At 40.0% G+C, this 13,496-nt stretch overlaps 1 protein-coding gene across 2 annotated transcripts in view; it reads right to left on the bottom strand.

Moving 5' to 3' along the window:
- Positions 1 to 13,496, bottom strand: part of Map3k7 (mitogen-activated protein kinase kinase kinase 7) — a 58,020-nt gene that overhangs the window by 31,426 nt on the left and 13,098 nt on the right. For both annotated transcript variants that reach the window (XM_021222015.2, XM_021222016.2), the window contains exons 3-11: positions 12,936 to 13,001; positions 11,859 to 11,904; positions 10,379 to 10,517; positions 8,689 to 8,813; positions 5,618 to 5,746; positions 3,551 to 3,681; positions 2,268 to 2,349; positions 909 to 1,039; positions 226 to 355 (exon numbers count right to left, since the gene is read on the bottom strand). In XM_021222015.2, coding sequence (XP_021077674.1) covers positions 226 to 355; positions 909 to 1,039; positions 2,268 to 2,349; positions 3,551 to 3,681; positions 5,618 to 5,746; positions 8,689 to 8,813; positions 10,379 to 10,517; positions 11,859 to 11,904; positions 12,936 to 13,001 — 979 coding nt within the window. The remainder of the gene's footprint in view (positions 1 to 225; positions 356 to 908; positions 1,040 to 2,267; positions 2,350 to 3,550; positions 3,682 to 5,617; positions 5,747 to 8,688; positions 8,814 to 10,378; positions 10,518 to 11,858; positions 11,905 to 12,935; positions 13,002 to 13,496) is intronic.

The raw sequence follows: 13,496 nt of genomic DNA, 5'->3' as shown, positions 1-13,496 counted from the left end.
AACTAGGAAGGTATATTTTATAATCCAAATAAATTTTAAGCCATACTTGTCTATTTAAAATTTAAAATTTCTAAGCTTTACTGCTGAAAGCTTAGAAAACACCGTGAACCCACCATCTGTTTAAGAAAGCAGATATAAGACACAACCCGATGGCCCTATTGAATACAACCACGAGTACCATGTAAAACCATAGGCGTTTTCTCTTTGGGCTAGCAGCCCCTTTACCTGCAGTCGCCACGATCCTGGCTTCTATTTCAGACATGTCAGCACTCATCCTCTTGCCCTCAGAAGTGGGGGGCAAGCTCTCCACACTGCTCCCACGAGAGGGTCCCAAGCTCAGGCGTCCAGATTCACTCTGTTAGGATTACAGGTCAATCTCAATTACTGAGGATCTTTTCATGTAGAGATCCTGGGCAGCCCAGGATGAAGATGGCAAGTGGCTTTTCATGATGGTGGTACTGTTCTGAAGCAGGGAACCTTATAACGGGAGGGAGCTAGCAAAGGACAGCAGGTTCAGATATATATATGCCACTCAAAGCAATCACCATAATACAATAGCCATAATACAACCAACCTAACAGGATGAAAAGACAGCCTTGTGAGAACTTCTTAACTGTGCCATAGAACCAAAATACACTTCACACTGTTTGTAGGACCCTTAGTTAGAGTTGGGTCACAGGGAAGAAGGGGCAGGGTTGACATCAACAATAGACAGGGGAAAGGAAAACAACTTGTTTGGTAAGAAATGACAGCAAAATCTCATGTCTCTTATCATAAGCTTATTTATCTGGAACAGAAAGAAAACTCAGGATTGTTACATATCAGAAGACTGCAAATAATCTATACCTTTAGTATAATGTTGTGACTACTGGTAAAGAAAACATACAGTTTTACTTTTAATAACAAACCTGTTGCTTTGCCTGGTTTTTCAACAGTTTTGACTCCAAGCGTTTAATAGTGTCGTTTGTGGCAGGAACCTGTTCCATATTTGTGTCACTTTTATTACTGGTATTTGTAGAAGCAATGTCCATGAATGAGCCTACAAAAGCAGACACATTTCAGACTACAGGTTGGGAATAATATGAATGCCTTATTCAATAACGGACAAAACATACATAAAAATAAGACTTTCACACCAGTGACAACACCCTGAACAAACCCATTTTAAATCAAAGTTACAGACAGCACAATAAAGAGTCAACCAGTCTTCTACATGGCCGCAAATAACAATGACCCAAGGGCTTAACCCCGAAGGAGAACTGAGGGTTATTCGCTGAGATGGCAAGACTGGACGATGAGTGAGTTTGATGGAAGAACCAGAACTCAGTTTGGAAAGCATTGTGTCAGTCCCTACCAGACATCAGGTTCTGGATGTCTGAGGATGGAATTTGGCTAGAACATGAAAACAGATGCTTTTTCTCTTCCAGTCCCAGGCACTCAGGAGGTGTGCGTTACTGTGAACGTGAAGTCAGATGGACTGCTGGGACACACCTACTTACACACTATTTGCAGATGATCAGTGACCTATACTGTTTTTGTAAGTAAACTTGAGGTAAGATCTGTTTAAAAAGATGAAAGCAAATGAAGAGGTAACCAAGGACATGGAGATTCATGGCCGAACCCCTGGCACTCCAGCAATTAGAGCTGAGGAACAACTAGCAAAACAAAACCAAGACCCAGTCAGGAACAAGCTAGGGATGGTCTGCAAGACACACCAGTTGCTTGCCTAAGTCTCTTCAGAAAAAAAACCAAACCAAACCAAACCAAACCAAACCAAACCAAACCAAACCAAACCAAACCCCAAAAAGCAGAAGAGAGCTAGTCAAGGAATCCGAGGTTCACAATAATCTCTGTGCCCACAGGGAAACAGTCGGGTGTGGGGCACCTATCTTAGTCAGAGAACTCCTGAGGTTTTTGAGGCAGGACTATGTATGAATTTGATGGATGCTATCCTGAATCATACAGTGAGTTCTGGGCTAGCCTGGATACAAAGCGAGACCTTATCACAAAAAGATGAAACTAAGAAACAATGTAAGAATAGCATCCACAGCAATATAGTATTCATCTTTTTGACTTAACTAAACAGTAACACCAGCCACGGAAGCTTAACCTCAGGACCTTCATAGAGAGCATGGCCCCTGGAAACTTAAACTGCAGTGAGTCCTGAGAAATGAAGAACTATGCAAACACAGACATCATTCCTTGCTTCATGATAAATGTCATGGAATGGAGGGAATCCGGAGACTGCTCTGACTCCATCTGCTTACCTGTGCTGGTGGCTGAGTTGCTCTGCCCTTCATCAGAGTACTGACAAGGATACTGTAGCGGCTCATCCGCTCCTGGGAAGTACTGTATAGAAGCAAGTCATAATTTAAAATGCCGTTAGTACAGAGTAGAGCCCGTGACATGAGTTCAAGAGCATCTGCGTCACTGCTGTAGTTCAGGGTGCACCCGAGGTGGATGCAGCTCAGTTCCCCTCAGGCATGTACTGACTGTGGAGCAACATCTGTTTTCTGATCAAAGATGATGATATGTGCTCCTTTTGGAAATTTTAGCAGCAGACAATGCCATGTGCCCACACAAGCACTGAGGTAACAGGAAAGAGAAGCTCTCTAGGGGAATAGCAGGGTCACTGTGTACCAGACTTGCAAGAGTGGCATATAGTGGCATATAGTGTCAAACTGTTGCAAAGACTATTAGTCTGACAACTGGGAATGAACTCTTCTGAGTCAGCTTTAGAACTTAGATTTTAAACATTAAGAACATATCTTATGGAAGCCCTTTTAAGAAATGGGGACATAATACTAAAATATTTACTGAACAATGAAGATTTTTTTTTCAAATTAGACATGATGGAACAGTTATCATTTTACTTATACAACTTAAAGTTTAGGTGTACAAACTTAAGTCAAAGTTACAACTTATAGCTCTTGTTGGAAAAAAATCTATTTTTCAATAAAAGAAATCTAAAATAATTGAAATAATTCCAAAGTGTTTAGATTTGTAGAGTAGGGAATTTGGTTATCTAAAAGGGTTTTTTCCTAAATTAGGATTCTATAAGGCCTAGAAAAAAAATGTATAGTTTTTATTGGCATCTGAAAACATACAACAAAAAGTCCAAATAGCAAAAATTAACATTACTCAATTACGTCTCTTAAGATATAGTACACTGTAGAAGTGAATGTATTTTGATGAAAATCTGACAAGCTGAGTTTAGTTCAGCATATTATCCATCACATATAGTTGCAGGCACTGCAAAGCTTTAGCCACACTCGTCCAGCCTCTCTCATAGGCTCTGTCCCTGGCACAAACATTGTATAGGACAGCAAGCCTGACACCTAGTCTATCTTGCCATTACAGAGAGCTAGGTATGTTCCACAGTGATGCGTTCTCTTCTAACTATGTGAGCAGTAAGCGCCTACTCTAACCTGAGTAACACTGGGAAGTAGGGTACAGGGAGCAGTTGCCGTTCCGTCACTATAAACGCCTACTAAAAGCTGGCATACATTAAAGTCCCCCTACCCAAAGCCCCTCAAAAGAAGGATTATACCCGCATCAAGTGAGTCATTATTTTCACAATTTCCTCCATTGAAGGGCGCTGAGAAGGGTCCTTAGACCAACAGCGTGTCATCAAGCTCTCAATGGGCTTAGGTAAATTTTTGATCAGTGGTGGGCGAGTGCCTATAATTGAAAATTAGAGAAAGAAAAGAATTAGCTACCTAAGGGCAGTACAAGATTTTTAAAGTTTACTTCTAACAATATTGGAATTAGCATTTTTATCTTTTAGTTTACCATTTGCTGTTTGTTTGTATTCATGCTCTCTCTCTCTATTTGTTGTATCTATTTTTTTTCCACAAAGGGCAAACTGCAGGAAAACTTACACTGCAGTCTGTGGCACATGGTGATAATAACAGTAAGAACTAAGACTAAACTTACACTGCAGTCTGTGGCACAGGGTGATAATAACAGTAAGAACTAAGACTGTTTTACTTGGGCTAATTGTACACCTTTAACCCTAGAACTTACGAGGCAGAGGCTGGTGAAGCCATAGGTCTCGTTCAGCCAGGACTGACAGTGAGCCTGTCTCAAACATTCTTTCAACAAGCAGCAAAGGCTATGTATTGAGAAAAACAAGTAGCTGACTTGAGGAAAGATGAATTTTTTAGACTACAAAATTTTCAAATGTGTTTGAAAAAAATCTTCCATTTATACAAAGTGGCCAACCAGTGTCACACTCACTGACTACCCTTAGCACTGTGGTGTCACACTCACTCTCTTCACTCAATCATGTTGTTGCACTCACTGAGTCCCCTCAGCTGTGGTGACACATTCACTGACTTCCCCAGCTGTGGTGTCACACTCACTGACTTCCCCAGCTGTGGTGTCACACTCACTGNTCACTGACTTCCCCAGCTGTGGTGTCACACTCACTGACTTCCCCAGCTGTGGTGTCACACTCACTGGCTTCCCCAGCTGTGGTGTCACACTCACTGACTTCCTCAGCTGTGGTGTCACACTCACCAGCTGCAGTTACCACTTTATAGGCTGGAAACTGTCAACTGTCTTACAGTTTTGAAAGCCTGTGGCGGGCTTCTTACTAAGTCTCCCACTCCAGAGTAGCTTCAGATACATTACAATCTTTGCAGTTTATTCAATTAACAAGTTAGTCCTTTTCCTCTGCTTCACTGACAATCCTTTACTGAAAAGCGATAGAGGAAGCACACTGTCTTGGTCAAGGCTCTTATAGTTTCTCTACCAACACTACAGGATGTAACATTAACGTTGGCAGAGGAAACTGACAGAGCAGCTAAGATGACTTTGCTGACGTTTTGGTTTGGCCAGTCCACAAATGCTCTGAAGAGTTAGTGTCTGTTCTTTGCCCACCTGAGGACAAGTAGGCAAGCATGTACTCATCAGGGTGATTAGAGGCGCGTGAAGTAGCATGGCGCTGCAGTCCCTTCACTGAGGCTTTCCCAGAGAGACTGTGAAGTGTCTATTAGCGAAGAAGACACCCTAACACACATTTACAGACAGAGCGTCACTGGAGGTATGCGACCAGAGACATAAGAACTGAGCTCCTGGAGTCACTGTGATGAAGAGCACTTCCTGAGTCAGCAGGGCCTGGATTTGGGATGTAGCTCCATCACTGTCGCCTTGTGATATTAGTGTATGTAAGTAGGGTTGAGAATGTAAAGAGCACACATGTGAAGCACTGTAAGCCACAACCCTTACCAGAAGCCCTGCTTTCTCTCTTGATGAGAGACTTGTTTCCTCAGAAAGCTCTCCAACTATAGACAGCTGGGAGTCAGTGTGAGCCTTTCGCTTTCTTTCTGTACTTTCCCCCAGTGTTTCTCTATCTCTGAGACAAACTGTGGCATTGGCCAAGTACTGCTGTGTCTTGCCCTAATCAGTGCAGCTGCCAGTCTTGGCCCTGTGTAGGAGTCTAAATTCTCTCCACAGGAACCAGAGACAAAGGTACGGAAAGGAAGGTGGTCTGGTAACAAATAACTCTATACTTCAATGTCTGATACACATGGTCTCTGAAGAAGAGGATGGGAATAGTTTTCCAAAGATGAAATATACAAAATCTATTAAAGAAGAATTTCTTTTGACAAACCATTATGAACAGCCCACATGATTCTGAAAGCTGGGCCACCGATCTCATCGAAGGGTTTCCGGCGTGTTATCACTTCCCAAAGGATAATACCCCAGCTGAAGACATCACACTTTTCACTGTAATTGCTACCTACAAAAAAAGGCAGGGTTATTGTGAGACATGGTCCACAGGAATTACAGAACAATCAGTTTTATAAATTTTAAAAGAATGGGAATTTTGGAGAAGAGACTGTCTCACACACACACACACACACACACACACACACACACACACACACACACACAGTTAAGCAATTAATTAATTAATTTCTTTTATACTGTCAACAAATATTTTTTACTATATTAAGTAAATATAAACAATATACTCAAAATCTATGTCAGAGAGTCAGTTATTGCCTACTTTTTCAACAAGATGCACTGCTCTTTCTGCTTCGGTGTATAGACTAATCCATACACACATAGGCACAGTTTGAAACACCCATATATTCCTTGCTGTAATTTTTCAACTTGTTTTTTAAAAGAAGGTATTTTATTTTTATTTTTGAGTATTAATGATGTTTTTTCCTATGCATGTCTCTGTACCATGTGTAGCAATGCCCATGGAGGTCAGAAGAAGTCATTGGGCACCAGGGATCTGGAGTTACAGACCTTTGTGAGCCTCCAGGTGGGTGCTGGGGTTTGAGTCTGGATCCTCTGTAAAAGCAGCAAGTGTTTTTTTTTTTTTTTTTACCTCTGAGCCACTGCTCCTGATGCTCAATTTCTTTCAGAAGTGCTCATATGGGGGGGCAACTCAGGGACTTTTTCATACAAAGCATATGTTCTATGACTGAACTCTATCCTCAGCTCCTATAATTTGTTACTTTAATAGGTTTCCTGCTCTGTGGCAGACAGCATTCTTTGCTATCAGAGTAAAACACTGTTTTAATTTAGTGGTTTAATATATAGTTAAAATTCTTAATTTAAAAACTACAAAGAAAACTTAATTAAAATTATGAGAAACAAATAAAAACTAAGATTATGAACAAAATTTTACTAGTAAGATGAAGAACACACCAACAAAATATATATATATATATATATATAAACAAAACTACTACCACCAATAAAAAATTTACACCCTAATTATAATGATAGATTCCTAAGCAAAAGAGTACGCAATAATATAGAACTGTATCACATAGCAATCGAATTTAGGCTACAGCTGCTGCCTGATAACACCTTTCAGAAATTTAGAAATTTACATAACCTAATAGTCTGGGTTTTGTTGCCCTCAAAATAGAAATGATTGATTCCTCTTTATAACAAACAAACCTCTTTGATTTATTTACTACAACAATATTGCACCAGTGTAATGCACAGAAAGTGACATTAAATAAGTGACTGAGTTATTAGAAAAGGCAACTGTATTATCCAGATGAAAGAGAAGACATTATTTAATTTTATGTAAAATAGCTTTAGTCTAACAGTTTGTGTTTGTATTTTTTTCTTTCTGCATAGCCCTGGCTGTCCTAGAACTTATTATAATGTAGATGAGGCTGGCCTCAAACTCTAAGAAATCTGCCTGTCTCTAGTCCAACACTTTGTAATTAGACCTGAGGGAGCAATATTCTTTAAGGCAAGTGACAAGCTGCATAGCATTTCCCTCTTTCTCTGGGATAGCGAAACACAAAACAATAAAAATGTTTAAAATTCACCAACAACCAGGCTGGTTAACAGCATTGACTGCTCTTCCAGAGGTCCTGAGTTCAATTCCCAGCAACCACATGGTGGCTCAAAACCATCTGTAATGGGATCTGACGCCCTCTTCTGGTGTGTCCAAAGACAGCTACAGTGTACTCACATACATTAAAAAAGGAAGGAAGGAAGGAAGGAAGGAAGGAAGGAAGGAAGGAAGGAAGGAAGGAAGGAAGGAAGGAAGCAAGCCAGTCAGCCAAGCCTGACTCTTGAATGCATTTTGCATATTATGGCATTCACACAAATGGACATTCACACAAAGCCCATTACTTTATCTCAGTGTCTCTTACTTAAAAAATAATTTGACATTTTCATATAGAAACTTAAATATACAGACTAATCTTCTAAATTCTGAGTGAGCTACGGATCCTATTACAGATGGCTGTGAGCCACCATGTAGTAAAAGCAAGCAGCTGTTAGCGTATCCTTTACTGTACCTTATCTGCACCCAGTGACATGTGGTTTAAGGCATGCTGACTTAGGCCTTAGCTCTCTTTTTAACTGATAGCAGATGAGAGCAAAGGCACATCTTTCTCCTTATTTTGGGTGTGTACAGGCTACTAAGAAGCCTCCATAGTGTTCCTAGGGGGTACAGAGCTAGGATCCTCTCTGCCTTTGTTCAGGAACACTTGTCAGCTCACCAGTATCTGCACCTGGGTCTCTGTGTGGTTTAAGGACTCTTCACCTAACCCTGACTGGTTAACTAGTCCCCCTCACGGCACTCTAGAGCATGCTGACAGACTCTTCACCTAACCCTGACTGGTTAACTAGTCCCCCTCACGGCACTCTAGAGCATGCTGACAGACTCTTCACCTAACCCTTGACTGGTTAACTAGTCCCCTCACGGCACTCTAGAGCATGCTGAGAGACTCTTCACCTAACCCTGACTGGTTAACTAGTCCCCCCTCACGGCACTTTAGAGCATGCTGAGAGACTCTAACACGTACTTTCATGCTTCTCACATGTTCAAAGCCTTCTTGTCCATCATGAAAAGGGAAAGCACGGCTCTGGGTAAACTGTTTACCTTACCAAATGTGTACTGCTGTACACGAGTTCCTTTTTCTGAACAGTTCTGAAAGCACCTCAAGCAAAGGTGATCAGGCAGACAGGTTCTCAATTACACAACCTGGCAATAGTGAGGATCGGCTATCCATGTTTGAGAATCTGCACAGAAGATGCCAATTTAAATTGTCATAAAATTTGGGCTCTCAGGCTATATACTCAGGGAGACCTTTCTCTGTGCTCTTCAGAAGCAACACGGTGTGCAGTGTTAGAGTGCATCCTGGACTTACAAGCGCTGGGGCACATTACCGACCACACCATGCTCTGGGACAGTACCTTCAAACACTTCGGGCGCCATCCAAGCAGCACTCCCTTTATTATTGGTCATGTGTGTCTGGATGTCACAAGCTGTACCAAAATCGCAGATTTTTAGAACTGTCCCTCCTGCAACCAGCAGCAAGCTATTATAAAAAGTTCAAAATTCACAGTCAGTATTTGATTTTACAAGAAAACAAAAAAATAATTATGGAACTGGAAAAAAGCTAAGTTAAAGATACACAATTATTAAACTTTTATAAAACATTATTTGGTCACTGTACTAGATTAACATCTGGAGGAATATCAGCAAAAATTAAAAGGCCATAACTTTTTACTCATAATTGAGGGAGACCATCATATTCATGTTTTGATGCCTTCATCTCTATTTCCATTACAGTTCCTGACCAAATATCCCTCTGGCTGAGCTCTGTGGTTTCTGCAGTATAGCACTGGGGTGCTGAAGTGAGAGTCTGATCACGAACATTTATACGAAAAGAACAGCACTATTCAATGGGACAAATAATCTAACTGAAGATAAAGTAAAATACATCAATACAAGTGGGAACCAATGCACTGGTTTGTCTCTGCAGTATAGGAAATTGAATCATGGGTCTGTGTATGCCAGACAAATGTTCTATCACTGAGTTATAGATGCAGGCCAATGCTTCTTATTTTATGTCTTTATTCTGAAAATATTTCTCAATGTTTAATCTCAAAACCATTTCTGAATTTAGAATGTGTGTGTGTATGTGGGGGAGGGTCTGAATCTCCTATAGTTAAGATGGTCTATAAATGCTAGGAATGTTTCAGAACTTCAGCTTTCTAGGTGCTATGACTCAAATACAATTACTAAATAGCAACTTTTTACTTTCAAAGTTTTATTTTTGATAATAAACAGAAATGGACATGGGTTATAAAATGTGCATAACCACACCATAGTAACATTCAAAAGAAGTAAAAACACACTATAATTATATATCTTATTAATTTATTGTATGTAAGGTTCTACTTAAATTCTAACTAGAGAACTAAGTCTTTTAATTCAATGTAATTATAATGAGCAGATAAGCCCCTGTTCATGTTATACTACCAAACACTCCTGTTGTATTTCAATTCTTCTATGTATGCAGTTCAACAACAAAATTCCCATCATCTCACTGTTCCTGTTCAGACCCTTGTTACTCAACCTTTTTAAAGGTTCTTTTGAAGTGTCAGGATTCTCAGTCCCTATGGAGAAATCTGGGCTGCTTACATCTGGACTCAGATTCAGAAATGCTTTTATTCCCTCTCTAAGAACAAGTACCCCACCGGTACAGTTCTCCACCATGTTTACCATGTGCAGACCCTGCTCCTGTTAGGAATGAAACAGGGACAGTCGTCAGACTTGCCTCTGCTCTCCGAAAAGTATGCAGGAACAATTTTATATACTGAAGGTAAAAAATGGGCTACCAGATTCTAATTATTACAATGTAAAGTTGGCATTAATAAAAATATCTCCCATAGACAACATTCTACAACAATAAGTTTAGATAAACAGTTAGATGATAAAAGTAAAAAATAATACCGCAAGCAAGAAGGGAGGAGAGAAGGGAAAGGGACAGGCGAGAGGAGGAGAGAAGCTAGTGTCAGTCACCCTGCCAGGAGAGAAGCTAGTGTCGGTCGCCCTGCCAGGAGAGAAGCTAGTGTCGGTCGCCCTGCCAGGACTTACTTTGGAGGCTTGAGGTCCCTGTGAATTAGCGCTTTGGGCTGCATGCTGTGCAGATAAGCCACTCCTTGGGAACACTGTAAACACCAGCTCATGGCATGAGCAGCAGTGTAGTAAGGCAATGGTTCAGCACCATGCAGCACTGTAAGAGAAAGGCACGACAAACTAAAAAGAACTTTATTGCTTATAATATGAAACAATATAAATGCAAGCACCATCAAAACACCCAAGTGAGTATTCTTTTACAAATATTCCAGTCCCACTTTTAAACCTTTTTGAGATTAAAAAAAAACCAAAAAACCCACAATATTTAAGAAAATTTAGTAGCTAACTCCATATGGTCATTCAAATAAAATGAGTACATACTATCACACTTCTTAAAATTGATATTACCTTTCACACAATCAGATAAGTTACAAGCAATCCTGTTCATTATGAGGTTGAAACAGAGAACAGTATTAAGACAAGATAGCCATATAAGATGCTTACAACTATCCTGTCTATTGTAGCTAAGAAAGAAGCAGTTCTCGCAACTAAAACGAGAGCAGTAGACACAAATCAACAACAAAGAAATCAACAACAAAGAATACATAGCAGTGGGTATAACTAAATGTGTATGCTAAATAATGGTAACTTAAAAGTAAATGCTATTGGTTTTATAAAGCTTGCAGGGACAACTCACACATATATGAAGTTGGTATTTTTAAGCTTTTTCCACAAGGGTAATACCAGTACAAAAGTTTTTTTGTGTGGCAACACTGGTAGTTTGAATGAGAATGGCCCAATAGACTCATGTGTGGAAATTTGGCCTCCATATGATGGAACTGTTTGGGAAGGACTGGGCGGTGTGGCCTTGCTAGACAAACATGTCAATGGAGGTGGGCTTTGACATTTCAAGACTCAGCCATGGCCAGTGTGCTCACTGCTTCCTGCTTTTGGATAGAGATGTAAGCTCTCAATTGCTGCAGCTCACATGCTTGCTGCTACAAAGCCCCGCCCTCTGAAACCGTAAGTCCGATTAAACTCTTTCTTACTAAGTTGCCTTGGTCATGGTCACAATAGGAAAGTAAAAACCTAAAATGTTCTGTGAAGTTTGTTCTCACCATTTTATGTTTGGAAAAGGAAGCGTTATAAAGCATGGTAATATGAAGTATAGCCAAGAGTTCTAAAATGAAGGCTTCAAACTAAAAACAGAAAGTTGAGAAAAAGTCTACACGTATTTAAAAACAACTGTTTCTTCACAAACTTTGAACATAATATATTGTTAACTTAAAAATTTATATAAATGTCATACATCTTTCTCGCCCTAAGTCCTTAGCAGTGAAAACAAAACCAAAACCAAACAAATGAACAAACCCCAAGAGCACAGTGACTTGCTCTGCGAACTCTGAAGGTAAACTCTGACAATAGGAGATTTAGTTGTTCTAAAAGCGTTCCAATTGCTTCAACCTCCTTGGTAAAAGCAGGGTTAGCGGATACTCACCATTATACAATGAGCCCCCCTCTGCATATTCCATCACAAGACATACCTAAAGAAAATACATGCCAGAATTTACTGGAGTGGCAACACTGTTGGGCCCTCCCTGCTGATAACTTAGTTCAACTTCCTGACTGTCCTGAAAATTATTCTTTTGGCTCCTTCTCTGTGAATGACACTAACAGAAGGAACAGGTATCTGTGATCAAAGAACTGGTCTTCAAAGTGCCTGCTAAGATTAGCAGGACATTACCATATATGACATAATATCACTAAATTAATAGCTATTATATAAAATACAATATGTTATATATTACTATAATTACATAAAACTCATATATTATAAAGTAACAATGGTTATATATGATATAGTATGTTATAATGAATATTAATATATAAAATAGATCACAAAATTTTAGGGAACAAAATAGAATTATAAGACCTTTTGAGGACCAGTGCTAATAAAGCTATGTTCTAGGACATCAAGTCTTACAACGAGGTGAGTTATGGGTTTACCTCAGTTAGTGAGGAGGACGCACAGGCAGGGGTATGCTCTATTCCAGCATAGCACAGGCCCTTTCTCAGATGGGCTCTGGTAGAAGAAGCAGAACCCACTGACTACTTACAGGTAGGTAGTCACAGGGCAGAGAAGAGGAAAGGGAAAGGACTGACAAGTTCCCCTTTGTTGGCCCCTCACTGACCACTGTCAGGTTAGCTAAGGAAGGCAGATGAGTGGGAACAAGGGAATGTCAGGTGACCTGTCTTGGCCAGCAATTACACAGTCCATCAGTGGGGAAGGTAAAAATTTAGAAGAACAAATTATATTTTTTCTGGAAATTAAATTATTTTGAGAATAACTGTTTACTCAAGATGAAGGAGCATTATAAATTGGTGTGGCCAAGGCTAACAGGTACCTGAGATGACAACACCAACATACTGTCTTGTTAGGGCTAGAAGCAAACAAAATGCAGGAAATATTTTCAGAAATAAAACTACAATGGAACAGATGAAAACAGCTTTATAAATTATATAAACGGATACACTTGCCACTGTTTCCTATAGGGAGATGGAGAGGGACACTTACTGGATTCAGGCAGGCTCCATACAACTTTACAATATTAGGATGGTTCACACGTGACAACTGCCGGAGCTGTAACAAATCATGGATCCTTAAGAAGTGCTAGTTTTCAGGTGCTTATGTACCCATGCTGTTCAAATCTTACTGTCATATAGAACACTTGTTCAAATCATACCAGGTATGTTCTGGTACCATGATGGCCACAGGCAGTGGCAATCCCCAGTGCCTGTGGAATCCCTACCCTACAGCTCAAGTGGAGACACAGACATAATCAGATATATGAAGACAGAGAGACCATTAAACCATGCACAAAGTGCTGTAACGGAGTTAAGAACAAGCCAGGATAAACCGAGGAAACCAGCTGCCAAGCTGTGGTACTTTCCTACAGCTATCAATTTACCTACACTGTCTGTATTCCTGATGTGTTCAGACTCTGAGAGATAGGTACTATTACTTCCATTTTAAATATAACCCAATCACAAAAGAAGTCACTAGATATGTACTCACTGATAAGCGGATATTAGCCCAGAAACTTGGAATATCCAAGACACATTATGGAAAACAGAA

The sequence above is a fragment of the Mus pahari genome, chromosome 22 (genome assembly GCF_900095145.1).
Source record: "Mus pahari chromosome 22, PAHARI_EIJ_v1.1, whole genome shotgun sequence".
NCBI lineage: Eukaryota > Metazoa > Chordata > Mammalia > Rodentia > Muridae > Mus > Mus pahari.
The sequence above is the reverse complement of the archived record's forward strand: the minus strand, read 5'-3'. Positions and strand labels throughout refer to the sequence as shown.